General features: G+C 33.0%; 2 protein-coding genes across 7 annotated transcripts in view; one reads left to right on the forward strand and one right to left on the reverse strand.

The window, feature by feature from the left end:
- Positions 1-25,245, reverse strand: part of LOC141451120 (protein fem-1 homolog CG6966) — a 357,494-nt gene that overhangs the window by 52,737 nt on the left and 279,512 nt on the right. The gene's annotated exons all lie outside the window — the stretch shown is intronic.
- On the forward strand, positions 12,718-24,676 carry LOC141451119 (uncharacterized). 2 transcript variants are annotated; one of them, XM_074122226.1, is made up of 3 exons: positions 12,718-14,292; positions 15,794-23,566; positions 24,404-24,676. In XM_074122226.1, exon 2 carries the CDS (start codon positions 15,873-15,875, stop codon positions 22,638-22,640), a length of 6,768 nt encoding a protein of 2,255 aa, XP_073978327.1. In that variant the 5' UTR covers positions 12,718-14,292; positions 15,794-15,872; the 3' UTR covers positions 22,641-23,566; positions 24,404-24,676. The 2 variants fall into 2 exon arrangements, with proteins under 2 accessions (XP_073978327.1, XP_073978328.1); XM_074122227.1 differs by lacking the exon at positions 12,718-14,292 and adding an exon at positions 14,310-14,918.

Consider the following 25,245-nt stretch of genomic DNA (forward strand, 5'->3'; position numbering starts at 1 on the left):
TCGACTCTTTTTTTAATTCTGATAGATTTTGGTTTTACAACTAATTTTGATGATCTACTGTTGCAGGAAACTGATTGAAAAAACAAAGGTAAAATAATTATTGAAATTTTGTGCGAGAAAAATGAATAGAATGAATAGAAGGAACATGAGGGAGCGTCAACATAGTAAATAAGTTTCAGTCAAGATATATTTTTATTATGCCAAGCTTTCGTCCTAGGGACTAGGTCATCTTCAGGGCTAAATTTACATCATTAAAGGGTTGGACTGGTGGTTATTAACAGACAAGACGGAAGACACAACAACCCTTTAATGAAGGTAAAATAAAAAATTGTAAACTTAGCCCTGAAGATGACCTAGTCCCTAGGTCGAAAGCTCGGCATAATAAAAACGTATCATGACTGAAACTGGCAGTTATTTTTTTTCATCCTATTGAAACCATGAATCAGTCACCAAAAAATAATGAACAGTAATAGTAAATAAGATATGGAAATTAAAGAAACCAAGTGAATATTACTTTTTCAGGGCAGAATTTTTGATTATGTACGAGGTGTGGCTATTAAATAACGAGATTATTGCTGTAAAACATTTTATTTTAAATTTATACATATTTAGTTATTATCACCTTCAATTTACACCCCTCCCCTATCACTACAACGCTCCATGCGAATTTACCATTGTTCGAAACAGTGCTGGAAGTCTTTTTCTGTCAGCTTCTGCATGACGCGTGCCGCTTTTTCTTTCACAGCTTCAACGGACTGAAATCGTGTTCCTCTTAATGTAGATTTGACTTTAAGGAACAGATAAAAGTCACATGGGGCCAGGTCAGACGAATAAACAAACTGTGATGTTGTACTTGGCTAGAAACGTCCTGACAGACAATGCAGAGTGAGCCCGTGCTTGTTCTTCCACAAATCGGGTCGTTTTTTCTCTACTCTTTCAAGGAGTTGAGCAAGCACTTCACGGTAGTAATGTTGATTAATTATAATCGATATTTTCATCCGTTTTGGACGTGGAAGGGCGACCTGGGCGGTCATCATCTCCGACGTCTTCTCGGCCATCTTGGAAACGCTTGAACCACTCAAAAACTCGCTCACGTGTTAAACATTCATCGCCATAAACTTTTTTTAATAAGAGATAAGTTTCAGTAGCGGTTTTACCCAGTTTCATATGAAATTTCACGACAATTTGCTGCTATACTTCATGTGTAGTATCATGTTTTCGGCAAAACGAAACTAACACCTCTTACACAAACGACAGTTCCGGTCAGACAGATTTCTCTACAAACACGTGAGACGCTGCAATCGAAAGGGAAGGGGCTTTATGCTGCACAGCTGTCGGTCGTTAAGATATGGCGCATGCATAGTTCTTCTGTAGCAGAATCAGTTTCGTTACTTAATAGCCACAACTCGTATGTTGCAAATGTGTTATAGATCGCGAAATTGCTATAATATGCTATGTAAAAAAAAAGTCCTGCAGTCAAGCATAATTCCAAAATTTAGTTTTAACCTGAAATAATCGTTTTTGAGGTTCCTGAGTCTGGAAAAGTGGTTTTTAGAATGCCAACAGAGACTCGACTCTCAATCAGAAGATACATTTTAGACCAGTTCCCCTGTTTTTCTTTTCAGCATTAAGGTTTTCTTCTTCACTGACGATTTAGTATAATAACCCAACTATATGTTAAAGGAATTGCAACGAATTTTCCACAGCCAGCTAAATTTTAAGTTTGTTCCGAGAAAAGAAAGTGATTGCCCGATATTTGGTAGGTATAAAAATAAACTTTGATTTCTCTTTTGTTTACGTAAAAGTAGGATAAAAATAATTTGCGTTGGTTGTTCGTAGTTATGAATGACGCCTACTTTTTTATTTTTAAATAGAAAGCCCAATCGATACTATACTATAAGTTAATAGTAAGTTAAAAAAATGTGAAGAGGTGGCGTTACGTTTTACGTTTACTACGTACGCTACAAAGAACTAGCGTATTCGTTAGGTAGGTGTGGCTAAAGTGAACTGTATTACGTACCTTGTTTATTTCAATTTGAATTATGAAGAGGTGTTACACTTTTATACTAACAAAACTACACTAGCTATGGTTTAATTGCAGTCAACGTACTTACTAATTACTGATTTGGATTTAGGAAAACAAATTTTGTTTGTACCCACTCACAAGACTATGTCAAGGCCATCCTTCTGGCTTTTGGCTTCCGGGTTTCGACCATCCACTCACATTGGTACAATAAGCAAATGACGGATGAGGTAACTATCTCTTTCATATTTCTTTTTTCAAAACGTGTTTTAAACAAAAAATAGTGTACCTTTTAAAGGTTCATTTTGAATTAACATTATACAGGGTGAGAACCAGTAAGTAATTAATGTCCATAGGCCTACTGTATGTAGTACATCAAAAGTGGAGTTCAATGACGTATTGGCCAACTTCATATTTTCCACTGTTCTTGAGTGACGTCACTTTAAATCTTTTTCTAAAATAATTTTTTTTTTTCAATAAAAATGTTTTATTACTCAGAAAGTTTTAGTCCGAATTCGATTCTGATGACACGGTTAGAAAGACAGATAAATTTTCTAAAAATTGATACCATTTCGAAGCATAAGTTATTCTACAAATGGCCTCAATCTTCCTCCGAATACTGGAAAGATAAAAGTAATCGAAATTTTTAAGAAAACTCATTAGAACCTTACGTGATCATTATCAGACCTAGGTGCTGGCACTGCTCGTGAACACGTTTTCTTGCAGAACAAACGTAATTTCTCGTACGAAGATAAAAGGAATCCTGGAAAATGATATACCGTTTGAAAGCCCATTAAACAAGGAAACTTTTATAAAAAGTGCCAGCACCTAGGTCTTTCTAACCGTGTCATCAGAATCGAATTCGGACTAAAACTTTCTGAGTAATAACATTTTTATTGGAAAAAAGTAATGATTTTAGAAAAAAAATTAAAAGTGACGTCACTCAAGAACAGTGGAAAATATGAAGTTGGCCAATACGTCATTGAACTCCACTTTAGATGTACTATACACAGAAGGCCTATGGACATTACTTACTGGTTCATCCCGTATACATAATGTTGACGGTAATACAATGTAACAAATTAATTGCTAAGGTTGATTCCCAATCTAGGCCTTAATTATTATATCTAATGCCTAGTTCTTTATAAAATTTAATAAAATGCCTAAAATAACTAGATCTTATGTGGGTAAGTCTAATTTCCATTAAACATTAAATATACAGCGAGTTACTAAGTTTGGCTTTACATAGTAATGGCCGTGATGGAAAATTAGTCAATTTGTGAAACATTGTCACCATTGTCTCTCTTTGATCACCGCATTAATTTGGGGGTTGGAAATATGGTGAAGGAATTTAGATTAGAAGGTTCTCTTTGAATCTTGGAGGATTTTGAGGAGCTCCACAGTTCGGCTTCATAGATTCAGATCGATTTCAAAAGTGTTTTATACACATTTAGTTAGTCTAGAGCAGATTAAATAAATGAAATTAAAAATAAAACATTTTAATTGTTATTTACAGCTGTTTGTCCTTTTAAATATTAATAAATTAGTCTTAGTTTGTCTTAGCAGGTTGCACGAACTCGCTACAAAAGTTTTCATCAGAACTTGCACTCTCATTCCAATCCTCTTGTCCACCATTTATCATCTCATCACCATCCAGATCATCCTCCCCGACGATTAAAACGTCAGTGGCCTCGCGATTTTCTCCCTTCTGAGGAGAGTAACTAATCCTGGAGACGACTCAGGTGGTGTTTTCACTGTGTAACTTCTCCCGTCAATTAATGAGTTTATAGTGGTGTCAGTTATTGTCATTGTTATTAATAGTGCATCTAGCGCTGATGTAACTTAGCAATAAATTAAAAAAAAAAAAAGTTTGTCTTATTCTAATTAATATTGTGATTTCAAAATGTAAAATTGTTTAACAAATAAGAAACATGTAATATTTTATATTATAACTTACTTTTTCGAAAAGAAATTTTATAAAAAGGTGGAGAATTATACTCCTCATTGCAAAAAAACTGGCCTAAATGGATGAGATATTTTATAAAGTAACTACTCGTAGACATGAGATAGAATGCATTCTGTCGGTAATATTAAAATGAGATTTTATAGCCAAGTATGTCAGCTATTCGCCTCTATCTACGACACCTGATGGATGTATAATTAGACGTAAATCCCTAACGAAAAAATAGGCATTACTTCGCTAAATAAAGGATGTACTGCTTATTTTTATTTACAGTCAAAAAAGAATGAATTTGAACTAAATAATATAGATAATTGTCTGAAACTAAAAAAGAAAAATAAAGAATGAGATTTCACACATACGTACGATATCAGTGGCTGGAGTCTGAGGCTACAGGACTTTGCTAGTTGGTAATGACCGAACCTGCGGAGTTTTTCTTCAGACAACTTGAAGAGAAGCGCGCGGACATTGTCTCCTCTGTCTCGCCCACAACTTCATTAATGCACATTCTAGAGAATCAAACATCAGCATAGAGCTGGAGTTTATCTTTAGAAACTTTTGAGGCCAAAAGAAAAGAAGAGTTTTTAGTATGTTTGTTATAAAATACCGCGACAACAAGGAAGCTTAAACTTCGTATATCGATTCGGGTTACCACTAGGGGATCCCCTAATATAATAAGAGATAAAAATATTTCTGGTAATTAACAGAAATCTATTTTAGAACCTAAAATTGACCTAAACAGATTTTTATAAAAGTAATACTTAGTAATCTAGTTTTGTATACGAGACTGAACGCAAACTGACTATTTTCTGTACGTTTATTGATGTCAGTGAAAAAAAAGCAAGTTCATCTCACCAAGAAGTGCTTACAGTCATTCGTAACCAAGAGGTAAATACCGATTTTCCGCCCGAACAAAGTCAAACAAAGTTCTCTGGAATAAAACTATACTATTTAGTTTTAACAAGTTGTACATCATAGATTTTATTCGAAGTTGAGCAATGACTGTAATTATATCAGTCATTTGCAATTATATGCAAAGCTCATTTTAAAGGCCAGATGTGAAGCTATAAACTTAAAATATAAACATTTTAATAGTGACAATTGTCAGAGCTTTGCTCCATGCGCAATTTGCGAGAAATTGAAAGTATTATGCACTTTATCGCAGTCTGCCCTATTTTGTCTTCTTATAGACTTAAATCTTTTAATAGAAAGGTACTCCACAGAGGTAGGACTTTGTGAGTACTTAAATGGGAAAAACCTGGAATGAACTGTGTCCATTTCTAAGAGATGCATCCAGATATAGAACTTGGCTGTTAGAACTGTGGCATTATTAACCTCTTTTCTTTCTATTAATTTTAAAAGGAAAATTATTTTATTTTTTTTACTATTTTTTGGTAAAAAATCTTTTAAAAACAATTTAATTTGGCAAAATTTTAATTTTTTGTTTCTTCTTCATTTATACTAAATTATAAAGTAAGTAAAGTAAAGTAATCGCTTATTTTTTCAGGCGGGGCTTAACGTCCTACTACCAATTAGGTGTCGTGGACGGAGGCGACTAGCAAACGTACTGCACTATAAATTTCTTTTATTAACCATTAAATAAAATCCAAGGCCTCTAGACCGGGAATCGAACCCAGTACCACAATACATATTAGCTTTACAGGTCTCGCCTCTAACCGCTCGGCTACTGTGGCGCCTTATACTTAATTATATTTATATTAGTTATAAAGTTTACTTTTTCAATTGTTCAAACAGAATTTTGTTATTAATTTAAACATTTATAATTTTCTAGTTAAAATTTTTAATTTTATTGCAACTCATGCAGAGGGAGTAAAATCCATGCATTATTTGTGTTTTGTTTTTTTATATTTTATATTACTGTATTATTTTTTGAATTAATAAAACATTTTATTTTTTTTATTATTATTATTTAGTTTTAATATTTTATTTCACGAAACTTGTAATTTCATTGCAAAACAATTTGGTGTCCCCGATGTGATCGATACATTCAAATAAAACATTAAAGTGAAATACAATTAGACAATTTAATCGCACATTTATTTCCATTTTAAAATCATTGAATATTGTTTAGATCGATTTGTTTTTCAAAATTTATTTTAATTTTTTTAGTGCCACTCTACAATACTTGAAGAATTGGAAATAGTAAAAAGATCCGGGGTTTTTGAGTAAGAACGATCGAAGTTCAATTGATTACTTCCGGTATTACGTCACAAAATATTATCAGATAGTTTCTTGTAGTTGACATACGATTTAATTTAAAATCTAACTCAAACTAATAGATTTGAAGTGCTGAGGCAAGTGTACTGTAAGACAGAAATTGAAGTCAAATTCTTTACACTAAACTAAACTGATTAAAATCAACCTCTGACAATGGATGAATGACAACAATATTAACTAGCATACCTGATCAAATTTTCAAAATTTTACCGAAAAACTGCAACAGTTGGGGGTACTCAGCCTCTTCCACAAGCCCCAATACTAAACGCAATGACCAACTGGAACTCTAGCAACAACAAATTGAATCTTCAGGGCTACCAGCGACGCTTTGCTCTCAGAAAGCTATTTACGGTCGCGTCTTACTTCTCTTTCGCATTCTCTGGCCTCGCCCAAGGTTGAAATCTGCATCACGTTATAATAAAAATAGGAAAAACTCTATAGGCACCCATTTTACATTTTGCAAACAAGCGCAAAAAAAAAAAAAAAAACTGTTCGCAGCTATGAAGTTGGAATAATAATTTGTTTTAGGATTACGAAGTTTGAAGATTATATGAATTCAAATAATTTACTGTATCAAAGGAAACGAGTCTTTAATCAGCATTGGGGAAAAATGGTAGAGCAACTTCACCAGATATCTTACCTGTTTTATAGGTAACGTACTTAAAAACTCAACAGAGAAATCAATATTCCAAGGCACAGGATACTTGTAGGTTATACGAGGGTCGTTTGAAAAGTCCGTGCAAAAATAAAAACTACTTAATTTTTTGGGGTAAACCTTTTTTATTTTTCAACATAGTCTCCTTTTAGGCTTATACACTTCGTCCAACGCTGCTCTAGTTTGTTGATCCCTTCCGAATAATAGGATTTGTCCAAGTCTGAAAAATAGCCATTCGTTTCTGCAATCACCTCCTCGTTTGAATAAAATCTTTTTCCCGCCAGCCATTTCTTCATATTGGGGAACAAATAGTAGTCCGAGGGAGCCAAGTCTGGAGAATAGGAGGGATGTGAAACGAGTTGGAACCCTATTTCCATTAATTTTGCGACCACAACTGCTGAGGTGTGAGCTGGTGCGTTGTCGTGATGGAAAAGGACTTTTTAGTGGGCCAATCGTGGGCGTTTTTCTTGCAGCTCGGTTTTCAAACTGCCCAATAACGATGAATAATATGCACCTGTAATAGTTTTACCCTTTACCAGATAGTCGATGAGGATTATTCCTTGCGAATCCCAAAAGACAGTCGCCATAATCTTTCCGGCCGAAGGAACGGTCTTCGCCTTTTTTGGCGCAGATTCACCCTTGGAAACCCATTGTTTAGATTATTCTTTGGTATCAGGAGTGTAGTGATGTATCCATGTTTCATGCACAGTGACGAAACGACGCTTAAAGTCCTGCGGATTCTTCTGGAACAGCTGCAAACCGTCCTTCCAACACTTTACACGATTTCGTTTTTGGTCAAGCGTGAGCAATCGCGGCACCCATCTTGCGGATAGCTTTGTCATGTCCAAATGTTGATGCAAAATATTATGTACCCGTTCATTCGAGATGCCCACAGCACTAGCAATCTCACGCACCTTCACTCTTCTGTCATCCATCACCATATCATGGATTTTATCAATGATTTCTGGAGTAGTAACCTCAACAGGGCGTCCAGAACGTTCAGCGTCACTTGTGCCCATACGGCCACTCCGAAAATTTTGAAACCACTTATAAACTGTTCTAATCGAAGGTGCAGAGTCACCATAATGTTTATCAAGCTTCTCTTTAGTCTCCTGAGGCGTTTTGCCTTTCATAAAGTAGTGTTTAATCAACACACGAAATTCTTTTTCGTCCATTTTTTGAAAATCACTCGACTTCCTCGATTCAAACGAATGCCAAACACAAAGAAATAGACTGATCTGGCTGAAACTTGGTGTGTGTTCTTCCAAGAGATGCTACTAAATAAAAAATAACCTCGATACGCGCCAGTGGTGCTATCTCTCTGACTTTGCACGGACTTTTCAAACGACCCTCGTATTAATTTTAGGACACTAACACAGTCCCTTTCAACTCAAACAGCAACTTGCACCGTTCTGACTACTTTGATGGATAAGGATTTAGGATAAAAAGGGAAAAAGTCTACCTCTTTTAATGAGCACTATAATTTAAAGGACTCGCTTTAAATTTATTAAAAATGAAATAACACAAAAAAATGGCCAACTTCAAAGCAGCTAGCTTAACCAATATGTTGTTATTAATATCCGAGCCTAAGAAAATGTGGTAACATGGCGAAGTAATATTTAATAATATTAAATTACATGAAATCTCCTCGGATACCAAAATTCATTTAATAAATAAGGCAAGGAAATTGGAAATTAAATAACTTTCAAGTAATATGAGCTGAACAAACTTTAATTTAATTATGAAGTTTAATTCATCTCTATAAATTAGTTAAATCTAAATATGGAATTTCAAATAAGAAATTACACAACCATTCGGCATTAACAAATTTAAATATACTGAATGTCATTCTCTCTTGGTTAATTAAGAAATACAAATTTTTACGTAATCTAATACGAATTGTGGAATTATTTAATGTAAATAAATTAAAGACTAGTTAATAAAGTGTAATAATCAGTATTACATTTCAACTACAAATTACATAACTGATTATTATTGCAGCCAGTAATAATTGATAAAAAGTAATAGCTCCACATAACAAACTGCGATAAAGTAGTACCACTAATCTGTCAATAACAAACAAGATATGATTTGTAGATAGAGATACAAAATATCCAAATTTAATTCTGTCCACTTTGACATATTAGCTATGGCACCAAATAGACCAATTTCAACTGACCGCCTTCGCAGCAGCCAACTAAAAAACAAGCATTTTCTCACAAACGGAAACCTCAAACCTTCCGGCATGGAGTATGGGGTCCATCCATGTCTATCCACCGGTGCGGACGACTGCACAGATTTTTTACTATCTGCTCTCTTAATAAAAGAAAGTTTTGCTTTTGACCAAATGGACGGATCGACTCTTTTTTTAAAAAAACAAAGAAGTTATTGCAAGTATGGGTTTCAACTAAATTTGCCCATAACGTTATTGATCTGTAATTTCGGTGTGGTGTGAAGGAAATTTAGCCAGTAAAATAATTTTGGGATAAAGCAGTGGTGTTTTACTATAAGTCGTTTTCTATTTTTTACAGGAAGAGTTTTTAGAAAAATGATTATGAGTTAGAGGATTTGCCTGGTGTGCCTGCAGACTAAAGTGAAGTTTCCTGCATCCTGGGCGACTTGGGCGCTAAAAGGAAGATTAAGATCAGTATGCTATAGCCCGGCTAGAGACATAATATGGAAGCGTTCACTATGGATCGAAGTACGATATTTTAGATTGTAGAGATTGAATTCTTTGGAGATTTGTGACGTTGAATTCCACAGCTCCATTTCAGACGCCCAGATGGGTTTTAAAATAGAAAAAGAAAAGAAAAGTAAAGAAATGCCTGTTTTTTTCAGGCGGGGTTTACGTGCCAACTACCAAATTAGCTGACGTGGTCGCAGGATATTAGCAAACATACTTACCAAATATTATTAATATATATTAATTTCTCATATTAAACATAAAATAAAATCCAAGTCCTAGACCGGGAATCGATCTCAGTACCTCCAATATATTTTAGCTTTACGGACCTTGCCACTGACCCCGTTCGGCTATCATGGCGCCTTAGGGTACGTTTACAACGGAGCTGTGAGTATAGATGATAGCAGAGATGATAACTGATAGAGTAAAATATAATTAAAACTGTCCGGTAGGACAGTTGTATAAGGGTTGATCGTCAAAAACTGCACGAAAAAGCGTAACGTTGAAAAACACCCAACTTTGACAATTTTTTTCTCTTTTTCTATAAAAGATAAAATTCCCAAATTTTCTTTAAAATATAGGGCAAACCCTCCTTTATAGCTGTAATTTTTTTGCAACCACCCAGATCTAATAGGTTTCGAGAAAAAAGTTGCTGAAAATGAGCAAAAACGGCTTTTTCAAAAAATGTTCTTGTTCTTGTTCTTGTTGTTGTTGTTGTTGTTGTTCTTCTTCTTCTTGTTACCTTTTTTGTAAACAACGTAGCGCCTAAACGCGTGAACCGATTTTCATGAATGAGGTGTCATTCGATTCGGAATTTTATGTAGATGTGCCTTTTGAGGGTCTCGATCCTGTACATCGAATGGGAGAGGAGTTAGCCCCCTTTATGTAAGGCCCCCTCCAAAATTATTATTACTAATTACTCTGTAAATCTTAGCCCGATTTTGATAAAATTTGGTAGGATGATAGGGTTAGGGCTCCCCTACGTAACATTAAAGCGGCAATCAGCTCTTACACTTGTTAAGGGGAAGTATAGGAATCGTTTCAAATTATCGACACGTGAACCGATTTTCATGAATGAAATGTCATTCGAATCGAAATTTTGTACAGATTTGCACTATAAAGGTCTCGACGCCGTGCCTCATAAGGAGGGGAGTTTGCCCCACCCAAATAAGGCCCTTTCTAAAACTATTATTACCAATATTTCTATAACGCTTAGTCCGATTTTGATAAAATTCAGCTCGAATAAGTGGTTAAAGCTCCTCTACATTGCTGATGCTCTTGCACCTACTAAGAGGAAGTACTGCAATCGTTTAAATTATCAATGAGTGAACCGATTTAAATCAATGAATTGTCGTTCGATTAAAAAATCTTTGCCTCTTTGCCTAGAAGTACTGCAATCGCAGTTTATTTTTCTTACTCCTCTTAAAAGGAAGTAATGAAATCGCAGTTTAATTTTGCTATTTACGCACAAATACCTTCCTATTTTATTCAAAACGCTTTTTCAAAAAAAGTTGTTACTGAGGATGGTTTGGGGGACCTTAACGATAATCATTCTTTAAAAAGATCTCTCTAGTGGTAGTTACGGTTCCGACTTACCATCTTATCAGGTTATAATGATAGAATTGCTTATTCCAAATTTAAAAAATTCTGTAAAGCAGATATGTAACTTTGTAAAATAGACAAAAAGGAAAATCTATCCAAAAGGTACAAAAATCTCTTTAACAAAAACTTACAGTTTAAAATGTTAAGTATAAGGGTTGATTAAACGCCAAAAGGTACACAAATCAGCAAGCACCCAACATTTCATTAATTCTTCATTAATATTTAAGTAATTTTACTGCATTAATTTTCATTAATATTTTTTAGAATTTATTAGATGTCACAGACCCTTATGCTGGCCACTTCATTTATATTTTTTTGTTATAATTATGATAAATCACACATATGTACATGCATGTTAAAGTAGAAAAAGACAAAGTTAGAGTAGGCTACTGTCTTGAATTCGTCTTACCGAAATATTCGTGAGCACAAATAACACACAGTTAATAACAAGTAGATTATTCAACAACAATTATTGATTTCTCAATTGTAATTTAATTTAGTCCCCCTAATTTTACTTATAGTAAAATACTGGAATAATTAGCTGTCCTAAAAATATACATATCTTATTTACTTTATATTACATATTACATTTTTTTTTATAAAAAAAAGTTTTGAATTTTTTAGCCTCATAATTTTTTTTTATTTTTTATAACGTTTTTCTTTTTAACCTGTATTTAATAGTTTGATTATTATAAATAACTAGATATTACAGTCAATCTACAGTGCTACTTGAACAAATATTTTGTAGACGAAAATGGCCAGCATAAGGGTCTGTGACATCTAATAAATTCTAAAAAATATTAATGAAAATTAATGCAGTAAAATTACTTAAATATTAATGAAGAATTAATGAAATGTTGGGTGCTTGCTGATTTGTGTACCTTTTGGCGTTTAATCAACCCTTATACTTAACATTTTAAACTGTAAGTTTTTGTTAAAGATCGCTGATTAGTGTGCACAACGGAGCTGTGATACATGCAACATGTCCGAGTAGTGAAGAAGAGTTTTTATGTTCAGCAGCAACAAAATGGTATATTTTAAAGAAAAAACGCTTTAGAAAATATCATGTACATCCCATATATAAAAAACGAAGTACTTTGGGCGAATTTCACTATTTATATAAGGAACTTAGAAATTATCCGGATCGTTTTTTTGAATAAGTGAGGATGGGTCCACCCACATTCGACTATATTTTAGAAAAAATAAGGTCAAAATTAAGAAAACTTTGGAAAAATTGTCATGGAAATCCTATAACCATAGAAGAAAAACTAGTGATTACTCTATTATTGAAAAAAACAAACAAATAAATACACATGAAAATAAATGTAAGCACGATTTAAAAAACAAAATATTGTTTAAAAGTAAATAATAAAATAATTAAAACTGTCCGGTAGGACAGTTGTATAAGGGTTGATCGTCAAAAACTGCACGAAAAAGTGTAACGTTGAAAAACACCCAACTTTGACAATTTTTTTCTCTTTTTCTATAAAAGATAAAATTCCCAAATTTTCTTTAAATTATAGGGCAAGTCCTCCTTTATAACTGTAATTTTTTTGTCAAAACCCAGATTTAATATATTACGAGAAAAAAGTTACTGAAAATGAGCAAAAACGGCATTTTCAAAAATTGGTCTTGTTCTTGTTGTTGTTCTTCTTGTTGTTACCTTTTTTGTAAACAACGTAGCGCCTAAACGCGTGAACCGATTTTCATGAATGAGGTGTCATTCGTTTCGGAATGTTATGTAGATGTGCCTTTTGGGGGTCTCGATGCTGTACATCGAATAGGAGAGGAGTTAGCTCCATTTAAGTTAGGCCTCTTCCAAAATTATGAATTACTAACAACTCAGTAAATCTCAGCTCGATTTGGATAAAATTTGGCAGGATGAAAGGGTTAGGGCTCCCCTACATAACATTCTGCGTTCTGCTCTTACACCTATTTAGGGGAAGTTGGTAATCGTTTCAAATTATCGACGCGTGAACCGATTTTCATGAATGTAGTATCGTTTAATTTGAAATTTTATGTAGACATATGTTGTCGGTCTCGACGCTGAACAACGGAAAAGACAAGTATGTATGCCCAAAAACTATTAATACTATTTGCTGTGTAAATCTTTACCCGATTTTGATAAAGTTTGCCAGGAAGAAGTGGTTAGAGCTTCTCAACGTGACTTTAATGTTCCATACTGCTCTTACGCTCCTAAGGGAAGTACATTAATTGTTCAAATTATCGACGCTCCAACTGATAATAATGTATTGTTGTTATTATTGTTATTATATTCGATATTTTAAGTAGATTTGCCTTTTAGTTTTACAATTTAACCTTTCAACAGACAAATCTGTTTGAGGTCCCTCGAGCCCGCAAAAGTTGTAACTGATATAAAGCTTTAATTAATTTCTCACTTTGCAAGGATTCCTTCGAAAACTGCTATTACGATTATTTTTAGGTTATTGAACTAATTTTGCATAGCTTTTATTCGAATATTTTTCCAGGAAAATTGTTAAGGGTATTTCTTAAAAAAAATGGGTATTTTTTTTTGTCGACTAAAAAGGAGGCTAAAATAGTGTAGGATGAACAATTAAAATCACAAAATTAAGTTTAAAATTAAAACAAACCAACAACAATTTTATTATTAATGGTTATCTGAAAATCTTTTTAATTATTATAAACATTAATTTTAAATGGACGTGTTTGAAAAGCCGCACAGCCAACGTATTATAATTTTTGTGTAACGTAACCTTTTGTGTCTTTAAACCGTATAGTACCTCCAACAACTAGCGCACCCCACAGTAACGACATACTTCCACATTTTTTTTTTAAACAATATTTACAACTAATCCCTAACTAAATTATTAATAACATAATATATTCTACGACTTTAATTTTTTACTTGAATGTGAAAGCAATAAAAATGGTTTTTAATAAAAAGAAAGGTACTAGTAGCGTGATTTCCCTCTCTTTTATTGTTTGGACACACTGTATAGAATTGAAGTAAAGATATAACCTGACCTAGTTCAAACGTCTTTTAACAATTGTTGAAATAAGTGCTAGCAATTTTTGTAATTTTATTACTTATTAGAAAACTTTGTTGAAGATATAGTTTACACAGATATTCACACGTCCTTGCTAATTTTGTAAGTATATGTTTTGAAATTATTTAGTTAAATATTAATAATTTTAAAATTAGCCGACTTAAGAGGTTTTTAGTACGATTGATTATTCTTTATTTGCTGATGCCTCGTCAAAAAGAGAGCATAGTTCTGATTGATTTTAAGATTCAAACAACTTCTTGTTTCGATAAGTTATTATGTTGCCTAGATCAAGTAATATTTCTTGGATTGCTTTCGTAGCTAGATCAAAAGAAAGTAATTATCTGCTTGTTGAAGATTAGTGATGCACATCTTCTAATTAACGTTTTATTTATTTATCTTTTTTTGGATTTTTTTTTTTTTAATAACTTGCAACATTATGTTTGCCTGCTAGTGGTGAGGAAAGTTTTCCGATAGTTTTAAATTTTTGACACAAATCATATTAGTTGATAATCAACTTGCAATGAAGGTTAGAACGTAAATTTGCATTGAAACCTTTTTTTATTGTTTGTATTTATTGTATATATTATTTATCTCCTCCAAAAGTACCAACTTAATTAAATGTTGTTCATTTTTAGGTACTTTCTAGAAAACATACATTAAATATACAGCTTTTATTGGAAATAGTCTTTAAAAAAATTATTAAAAAATGAATATGAAGAGGGTGCTAGGTAGGCTTGCCTCAATTTTACTTTTTTTACTGCACGAAAATCGCAAGAAGCAGGCATATTATAATTCTGTTAGGTAACCCCAACTGTTACTTAGCAAATGAAATCTCTCAACTGGAAGGTTCCTGGTACACTACTTAACTGAAAGGATTTCCCTCTTTTTCTGTTTTGTTTTCTCGCTTCTTTAGAAAAATTCATGTACTCATGTAGATTAACAATGTTTATTTGAACATTTACCAACACGTAGGCAATGTCGAGAAAGATCTGACACGCGGCATACTTCAAAAGTATTATTTGGTTGCAGTGAACATACTTAACGCTGAATAAACTCTTTTTTTACACAATTTCTAAACATTTGCGTTAAGAAAAGAAGTCGGGGTTCATATTATTTATTTTAAACAGCTAACTTTCCTAACTTTTTAGCTAGTCTTTGAATAGTCGCTTATATCAATGATGGATTACATTCTATGCAGAACTTATTTTACTATTTGGAAATAGCTTCTTTTATTTTCATTACTGACAAGTTCAATAAACTTGGTCTTTTCTCTGTCACTGTACCTCATTCTCGTTTTTATGAATTGCAGATTTTTTATTCACATTGTAATTTTCCTCTAGGGTTTTTAATGATTTTTGTAAGTCACAAATCTGTTTTACCCCATAACGCTTATTAAGTTTGGAATACTAAAAATTGCTATTCCCCCATAACTGTTTGTTGTGTAGACAATTAATGTTCTAAAAGTTACTTTTTTGTTCATACATGAAATTATAATATTCCCAATATTACTTCTATATAGAGGTTTTATAATTTTTATTGTATCTAGCAAAATTTACTTTTCTTTGTGAACCTAAGAATTAATTTTGTTCGTTTTTGTTTTCAGAGTATAAGAAAAAAAATACGTTAAGTATTTATATTTTATACTAATTATTAATCATTTATTATTATACTTATTTACAATAATGCCTTCTAAATACCGAAATAGAAAGCAAATAATTAAAAATTTAGTAACGGGTATTAGACAGACAATTGACAGCACTGCTGAGCTCGAAAACACTATTGTGACGCTCGCCACAACTAAGCAACAACGGTACTACGCTAAAAATCGCGAGGGAATCGTACGAAAACAGAGTCAGTATAATTTAAGACAAAAATTAGAAATAAAAGAAAAACAGAGGCTGTATGATTTAGCTCATAAAGATGATAAAAAAAAGAAACAGAGAGAGTATGATTCATCTCATAAAGAGGAAGTACAGAAGAAACAGAGTGAATATAATTTAGCTCATAAAGAAGAAATAAAGAAAAAACAGAGTGGGTATAATTTAGCTCATAAAGAAGAAATAAAGGAACAACAAAGAATATATAATGTTGCCCATAAAGTTGGTATAGCTAGGAAACAAAAAATAAAAGACAGAACAAACAGCAAGAAAAAAATTAAAACACAAAAAGAATATAATGAAATGAAAAGAATCAAAGTCAACTCTAGACAAAAAGAGTATGATAAAAAGAATCGGGCTGTTATTAATTTGAAAAAAAATATTCGGTACTTTTTGACTCGTCAAAACGTAAATAAACCCTCAGCTTCATTCGCAACTTTATTAAAAAAACGGATGCAGACGCGAAAGAAAATAAATACATTTCAAGCCGAATGCGCGCTAATAAACAAATTGTTTGTAACATTAAAACGGAATCGTAAGTTTAATAAACATCGGAGTGTAAGAAATAAAACCAAACGCACCGAGTTTTATTACCTGATAAAACATTGTAGTCATTTAGTCGGAATCGCTCGCTCTTTCTTCAGGTATCTAAATAAAAAATTAAAAGCCGTTGTTGACGAGGCCGCTAATAAGTTTGAAATAAATAAAATTAAAACTCTAACCCCTAAAAATATCGTAAAAGTTTTCGGCGGTAAACAAAAACACACTATACATTCTGAACCGTATTTCTACGAAACTTCTTACAGCGTAATTCCTCCCGGACATATATTACTCGCTGATAATCAGAACGTTTTCGTGAACGGACACAATTTTAAAAAGTACATTACTAAAGGTGATAATATTGTAGAATGGCCTTGCGGTATCACATGTAAATTTTCAAAACCAAGTATGAGCACTATTTTAAATAAATTAGTAGAATTTGTAAAAAGCAATATGAATGCAATGTCAATCAAAAAGCTTGCGAACACATGTAAATACAGACATCTCAATAAAAAAGGACACACCATTCACTGCGCTTCACACAATAGCATTTTCAAATGCAGTACACTTTTACAGCTTCTATCGGAATTATCGGTACATTACACCGCGTTTAGGAACATTAAAAGACAGATTTACACTATGCGTAATCTTTGTTTCAAAATTAATCGTGTAACATCGTGTATAAATAAAGCGAATAATGTCGAATCTATTTTACAGTCGGTTAATGATTTAAAAAAGTTCCTCGGGAATCTTAAAATCGACACCAACAAATTTAAAAAATATGTACCTTCCACTAGTTGCGACACTAACGAAATATACATTTTGAATAAATATAAGAAAAACTTGTCTTCGTTAAAAAGTAAAGTAACTTCTTTTCCGGAAAAATTCTGCGCTTGTTGCGATATGTTAATTTACGATGAGGAGCTAAAAGATTTCATTAATTTTCAGTATAATAACAAATCATGGCGGGCTATAATTGATTATGTTAATAAAAAGTATGATAATATTCACCGTGACGGTCTTAAAATTTGTACATACTGTGCTCGAAAATTGAATCAAAATTGTATTCCCGGACGCGCCGCGTACAACTGTTTAGAAGTAGATCCCGTGCCAGAAGAAGTTGGTAAGCTGAATATTTTCGAAACGATGCTGACCCAATTAGTTAAATCGTTTCAATGTGTTATTCGTCTCCAGCCGAAGAAAGGGAAAATTGCGGTCAGTGAAAAACTTAAAGGGTTAAAGGGTCGCGTCACTTATTTACCCCTCCCTTTGCAGAAAAACGTGGACCTTCTTCCGAACGAACTGCCCCAAAATCATGAAGTGGTTGTACTGGTTAATGGCGTACCTACACAAAACCGAGTCATATGGCAAGATTTAGTGAGCGCGAATAAAATTTACAAAGCGATTGCCGCTTTAAAAGAAATTAACCCGTTATACGCGAACGTAAATCTAAATGTAAAATTGTTACCGAATATTAACGGAAATATAGATAATAAATGTACTTTTAAGGATGTATCCGGGGCTTCCATAAAGAAAGTAGACAGTACAACTTTTTACAAAACCGGATTTTATACTTTTCACTCCCTTCATCCGATAAATATGAACGCTGTTGAATCGAGCGAAATCGAATCGTATCAAATGCAACAAATGAAGGGAGAGTACGTGTCGGTTTTCGATAAAAATTTAGATTACCTAACATTTCCTCATCTATTTCCTAAAGGCAGGTTCGGAAAATTTGATGTAAATAGAAATATTCCTCTGTCGGACGCTGAGTACCGTAAAACGCGAATATTAAATAAAGACGGGCGGTTTCGGCGGGATCCTTGTTATTTATTTCACTTGTTAAACGATAGTGAATTTAAATACCTAGGCGGGGCGATTGCTCACTTGTTAAACGTTCGCGCTTACAAACCGTACACGGTGAATGATATTTTGACCAAAGTTTCCGTTAACGATGAATTATTAGAACAACAATTAATCAATCTATTTAGTTCGTTGCGAGGTACTAAAGAGTATTGGCAACGTCGACGTCAAGAACTCAATGCCATGACACGCGATTTTGGGGCGCCGACTTTTTTTGTAACATTGTCGTGTGCAGAATATGATCATTCCGAATTATTGCAGTACCTTGTCAAAATTAATAAAGACGTACCTAACGTGGAGAAAATGTCCGCCGGGGAGTTATGTGCATTAGATCCGACTAGCGTATGCAGATATTATCACCGTCTCATCCGAAATATGTTCAAGTTCCTAATAAACGATAAAATAAATCCGGTATTAGGTTTCGTGGAACACTATTTTTGGCGCGTAGAATATCAAGAAAGGGGGGCGCCGCATTACCACATGTTATTGTGGATTCGGGATAGTCCGGAAATTAATAACGATTGCTTTAAAAAGGTTGCCGATTTTATTAACACATATATTTGTGCTCGGTTACCGGATCCTTTAGAGTCACCTGTCTTGCACTCGTTTGTCCGGAAATATCAATTGCATAAGTGTAACTCGTACTGTCAACGTAAATATCGCGTTAATCAAAAAATGTATACTAAATGTCGGTTTGGATTTCCGCGTAAAGTTACCGACGAATTGATAATTAATGACATAATTTCCACAATCGCGTCTAGAGTTAAAGGTTTCGGTCCGAAACGTGTTTATGACTTGCCCAGACAGAGAAGTGAGGTACGCATTAACGACTACAACCCTGTCCTTTTATTAGCTTCCGGCGGGTTTAACGTTGACGTGCAATTTGTTAAAGACGGAGATTTGAGATTAGTTATTTACGTAACTAGTTATATATCGAAAAATGAAAAAACGGAATTAGAAGATTTGTGGGCTGATATATGTAAAGAATCGAATAAAAAAGCGTTGTGGAGTTTAGGATTAAAAAAATTAACGCATCGGCAGATCGGGTTATACGAAACAGTGGATCGGTTACTCGGGCATCATTTGTACGGTAAATCGGAAGATATGAGATATGTCAGCACCACGTTTCGCGAGAATAGAAAACGATGTTTAAAACCGTATAACCAACTACAAAATATGCCGGCTAATTCCACGGAAGTATATTTGAAGTCATGGCTAGACGACTACTATCCGAATCGACCCGACGATCTAGAAAATTTAAACTTATACGACTTCTGTCGTTATTACGATCTTTCCCGCGATCAATTAGAAGCCGTAAACCGAATAAAATTAAAAAATAATGTTATTTTAAGAAAGCGCGGCAAACCTTACGTGATTCAACATCCGATGTACAAAACGTTAAATACAGAACAAGACCGAAATAAATATTATCATTCCCTTTTACTTCTTTTTAAACCGTGGCGAAATGAATCGGATATTTTAAGAGGTTTTCGGACGTACCAAGAAGCGTTTGACCATTATTCCGCGGAATTAAAACAGGCCATGACTTATCACGATAAATTAATTATGATTGAAGAAGGAATCAAAGAACTTCAGAGTAAAATTGCGGAATTCAAAGAAGAGAATTTCATTAATTTAGAAGAGGATAATATTATCCGAGAAGTGCAGGATGCAGACGTGGCGATGTTGGAAGTTTGCGCGGCGATGTATACCAGTATTGACGATCGCGATAATAAATTTAATTTAAACGAAGATCAAAGCCGGATTTTTAATAAAATAACTCAGACACTTATCGACCAAAGTAATAATAAATGCAATAGTCAAATAAAATTATTCGTTTCTGGTGTAGGCGGTACGGGTAAATCGTACCTCTTAAAAGCGTTAAAAGTTTGGATTAACAATACATTTCCGCCTAAGAAAGACACTGTTTCAGTGGCTATAACGGCTCCGACCGGCCTGGCTGCATATAATGTAAATGGCGTCACCATTTACCGGCTTTTGTCGCTCCCGGTTGAGCACCAACAAACCGCCGAATATAATAAATTAAACGTTGAAAGTTGTCGGGCGATTAGGCACGTACTTAAAGATATGAAATTATTGATAATCGATGAAATTAGTTTAGTTTCGAGTCTCGTTTTTGCTTATATTCATCTTCGGTTGACGGAAATTGCCAAAAATAATGAACCTTTCGGTAATTTTAATATCTTACTTTTCGGAGATTTGTTACAATTGCAGCCCGTTAAAGGTAATCAAGTTTTTAAAAAGTTAACCCGCATCGAATGTAAATCCAAACTCGGATCCATCGGTTCAGTTGATCTTTGGTCGATGTTCGAATATGACGAATTAAAAATTAACGTAAGACAAAAAAATGATAAAAGCGGATTTATAAATACCTTGCTCAATATTCGGTCGGGTAATATCTGCGAAGAAGACATCTCACTATTAAACTCACGTGTTCTGCCAAATAACGATTTAAATAATGTAATTCAAAGCTATAAAGAATTAGTCGATTCCGGTAAAAATCCGTTATGTCTTTTCGCGACTAAAGCTCAATGTATAACTTTTAATAAACTTTATTCTGATAAATTCGGGAAAGAAATAGTTACAATTGATAGTATCGATGAAATTGATTATAATTCCAAATTGTCAAATAAAAAAATAAAAGATTTGAACTTGTTAATTTCTAAAATTTCGGAAGACGTCTCTCGCACAGCTAATTTATCTAAAACTATAAATTTATTTGTGGGCGCTAAAATAATGATTAAAAGAAACATTGATATTGCTAACGGAATTGTAAACGGAACAATTGGTGTAGTGGAACGGTTTGTTTATAAAGGAAAATTCGTTGAATCATTAATTGTCGTCGTAAATAATAAACCCTTTACTTTAGAAAGGGTACAAGCGCGATTTCAATTAATAAAAAATATTTACGTGCACAGGAAACAATTTCCGGTGTCTCTTTCGTACGCGGTAACCATCCACAAATCTCAAGGCTTAACCTTGGATTGTTTGTTCACGAGTTTAGGTAAAGAAGTGTTTGCACCGGGCATGCACTATGTAGCTCTCTCGCGGGTCACTAATTTAAACGGTTTGTATTTAATTGATTTCGATTCGTCAAAAATAAAAGCAGATACGGACGCGATAAATGAATACCGTCGTTTAAATAAAATGATCCAATCACCATGTTTGCATACTGCGAATAATAATATTTGCGTTTCCCCCACCATCAAGTTAACAAAAACAAAATGCCTTCCTCAATCATATGATAATCGCGAAATTTGTTCGAAAACGGAAATATTTGGCTTAACCAACTCTGACGGCGTTTCATGTTACGCGAATGTTGTTGCACAGTGTTTGATTAATATAGATCTCGTTAAATTTAACCTAAAAAATAACCTGTCCAATAATATAAAAATAAGATTTCCGGATCCAAAAACTCGCGAGAACTACCAAACAGTGAGCGTAACTTGCGAATTATTAAATATTTTAACAACCGGAATAACTCTTGGTACTAACAAATCAAATACTAAACGACTCCGCGAATTAATTGCTCACGATAGCGACATAAACTTCAACGCTAATATTCAGCAAGACGCGCAAGAATTTCTATCGTTCGTAATAAACGCTTTAGTTACAGAAAATAACATTCCGAGCAAGTTATTTGATTGTACAGTTAAATTCGTTCGAAAATGTTTCAATTGCAATAGTTATTGGGATGACGTTCCCACTAATCCTGAAGTAATGTACTTCCTAGAATTCGGGGTTGTCCAAAATAACGAGCCGGTTAGTTTTCAAACGTTATTGGACTATAAATTATCGGATATCACGTGTTCAGAATGCGGTGAAAATAAAATTTATATTCGAAGTAAATTAAATTCGGTATCGGATTATCTCATTGTAATATTAAAGCGTTATCAAGAAAATCGTGTTTTAAATGAAATCCGTTCTTTCGATGAAAATAATGTTAAAATTGACGGTTTTAATTTCTCACTGGCGTCCGTGATTTATCACTACGGTTCGGGCCTTAATTCCGGTCACTATGTTTGCGCGATAAAAAGTCAAAATAATTCGTGGACTTTGCTAAATGACGAGATTATTAATTATAATTTTAAATTTAATCCGGGATTGAAAGACGCGTACATTTTAATGTTAAAAACAAAAACAATGTGAAAACAAAAACAAACCCGATGTATTTTAAATTTAAAATCTTTAATTTCGGTCGTTAGAGAGCCAGCAGGTAACGGACATTTGGACTGACTGCATGTGATTTTTATTTAATGATATTATTAATCTGTTTGTGCATGTTTCTGTTAAAAAAATCATTGATATAAAATTTGTTTTTCGCAATGAATCTTTTTGTCCCGAAATATTTTTTTTCATCGATGTGAATGAAAATACATTAATGTTATTTTGTTTTATTGTAAGAAATGGTCCATCCTTTTCAAAGAAGAAATATATTTCATTGTAATTTACATTTATATTTGCGATTAAAACAAATTCTATGTCATATTCAACGATATTTATAAGTTAATTTCTTCATTTTATTAATTTGCATATTTTGAACAATTTTAGTCTATATTTATAAATTTTTGAAATTCTACGTACCTATAGATGAATCTTTCACAGCTGATGACTATAAACATTAAATTAAAAAGTTCTTGTTCAACTTCTTTTCCGATTTTTTTAAATCTTACGCTCGTTTTTTGTTTTTTTTTAATAATGCAGAAAAGTTTAAATTGCCCAACCAAAATTAATTTTCTGTTTGATGCAGTTGTCAGAAGGATTACATACCTAATTCAGAGGAAGCTAAATACATATTGTTTAATAAATACTCCTCACTGTGAATGGTTTGTTCTATATAATTATTTTTTTTACATCAATTGTACTTTTTTGTTATGTGTGACTAAAACTAACTGACGGACTAAGTCCGCCGAAGCCGGTCCCAAGCCCAGGTTGTAAAAGGATGAGGGGTCCGTTACATTATGTTGCAGATTAAAGGCAAACTGTACGCAGAGAGATCTTATTCAGAGATGTCTATGAAGTTTAAATATTGTTCGCCATAGGACTATGAAACTATAATTAACACTTTCTAAAAGGTACAAAAATCTCCTTAACAAAAACTTACAGTTTAAAAAGTTAAGTATAAGGGTTGATTAAACGACAAAAGGTACACAAATCAGCAAGTACCTATCATTTCAATCATACTACAGCTCGTATAATTTCAGCCATTTAGAAACATTTTCTAAAAGCTTATTTTATTTAAATTGGTTTCTAATTTTTCGCGATTTTTATAAAAGATTTCTCTTACTATTAAGTTTTCCGAGAACATTCCCCTGTGAACAGTGTCTTAATGTATCCTTACAGAAGATATTAGAAAAAGAATCCATTGTACTTTCGAAACAATTGATATCATTTAAGTATAACTTTACTGCATTAAATTTTCATTAATATTTTTTACATTCTATTACACGTCACAGACCCTTATGCTGGCCAAATTTTATCAATAAAATATTTTCTGCTAATATAAAAATGCAGTTTATATTACGGCTTAATAAATGTTAGTAAACAGGCATTTTAATTTAACTCCGTTCCCAATTATTTTTGTTTTATCTTTACTACGCTCTTTATTTTGAATAATCATCACTCGACCTGGCAAACCCTACTCAAATCACACGCACAATGAAATAGAAAAAGATAAAGCTAGAGTTTTTCTATAACTGTTAAAAATTGAATCACGGAGTTAAAAGGAATTCCACTGTTGAATGGCTAATAGCCAATATATACCTATTTGTAATAATAATCCATTCTAAATTATAAACAAATGAAGTCCCTTTAATTAAATACTTATATAGAATTTTAATAATCAAATAATTAGTAAAAGTAACAGTAATGTCCTGATCTAAAAATATACGTTATCTTAATCCATTTTACAGAGGAATCAAAAAGCTGTAGAAGGAGTGACAGGAGAGTAGACGGATAATAGGCAGACCTAAAAGGAGGGGAACTGAAGGAGCATCTCAGAAAGCTGGGAATCAGGCAATGGAAAAAAAGTTCTGGACAAAAATGCTTTGAGAACCATTACTGTGGAGATTAACGTCCTATGCAGACTGTTGCACTAAAAAACAAATAAGAAAATTCATATGTATAATCAGATGAGGACAGATTTAAAGGAAGCTGTATACATTAATATATTGTATTACTATAAATATTTGTAATTAATTAACTCTTATTTTTAATTAACATTTGACCATTTGGTACAGTATAGTGCCAATCCGTTTAATCAAAGGATGAACTTAAACCGACGATGTATAATTTCCTAAATTGCACTTAAATATAAACAAGTAAAAGTAATAATAACAATAATTGCGTAAATATATGTTGGTAAGGTGAATTTTCTTAAAAACGTTTTATGATTTTTTGAATTGTTTAATAGAATAGCGTCTCATTAAAAACCTATGCATTAATCGTTTAATAACTCCTATTACAATCAATATGAGCTAGAGGGGTGCTACTCTTCCCTGAGCAAAAATATTTTATTGATAAAATTTGGCCAGCATAAGGGTCTGTGACGTGTAATAGAATGTAAAAAATATTAATGAAAATTTAATGCAGTAAAGTTATACTTAAATGATATCAATTGTTTCGAAAGTACAATGGATTCTTTTTCTAATATCTTCTGTAAGGATACATTAAGACACTGTTCACAGGGGAATGTTCTCGGAAAACTTAATAGTAAGAGAAATCTTTTATAAAAATCGCGAAAAATTAGAAACCA

This window comes from Rhodnius prolixus, unplaced genomic scaffold (assembly GCF_049639745.1).
Source record: "Rhodnius prolixus isolate KJV_2025 unplaced genomic scaffold, Rpr scaffold_8, whole genome shotgun sequence".
Lineage (NCBI taxonomy): Eukaryota > Metazoa > Arthropoda > Insecta > Hemiptera > Reduviidae > Rhodnius > Rhodnius prolixus.

What these genes read in the sequence shown, in the direction of transcription:
- LOC141451119 (XM_074122226.1), top strand. Translation starts at nt 15,873, where the DNA reads ATGCCTTCTAAATACCGAAATAGAAAGCAAATAATTAAAAATTTAGTA.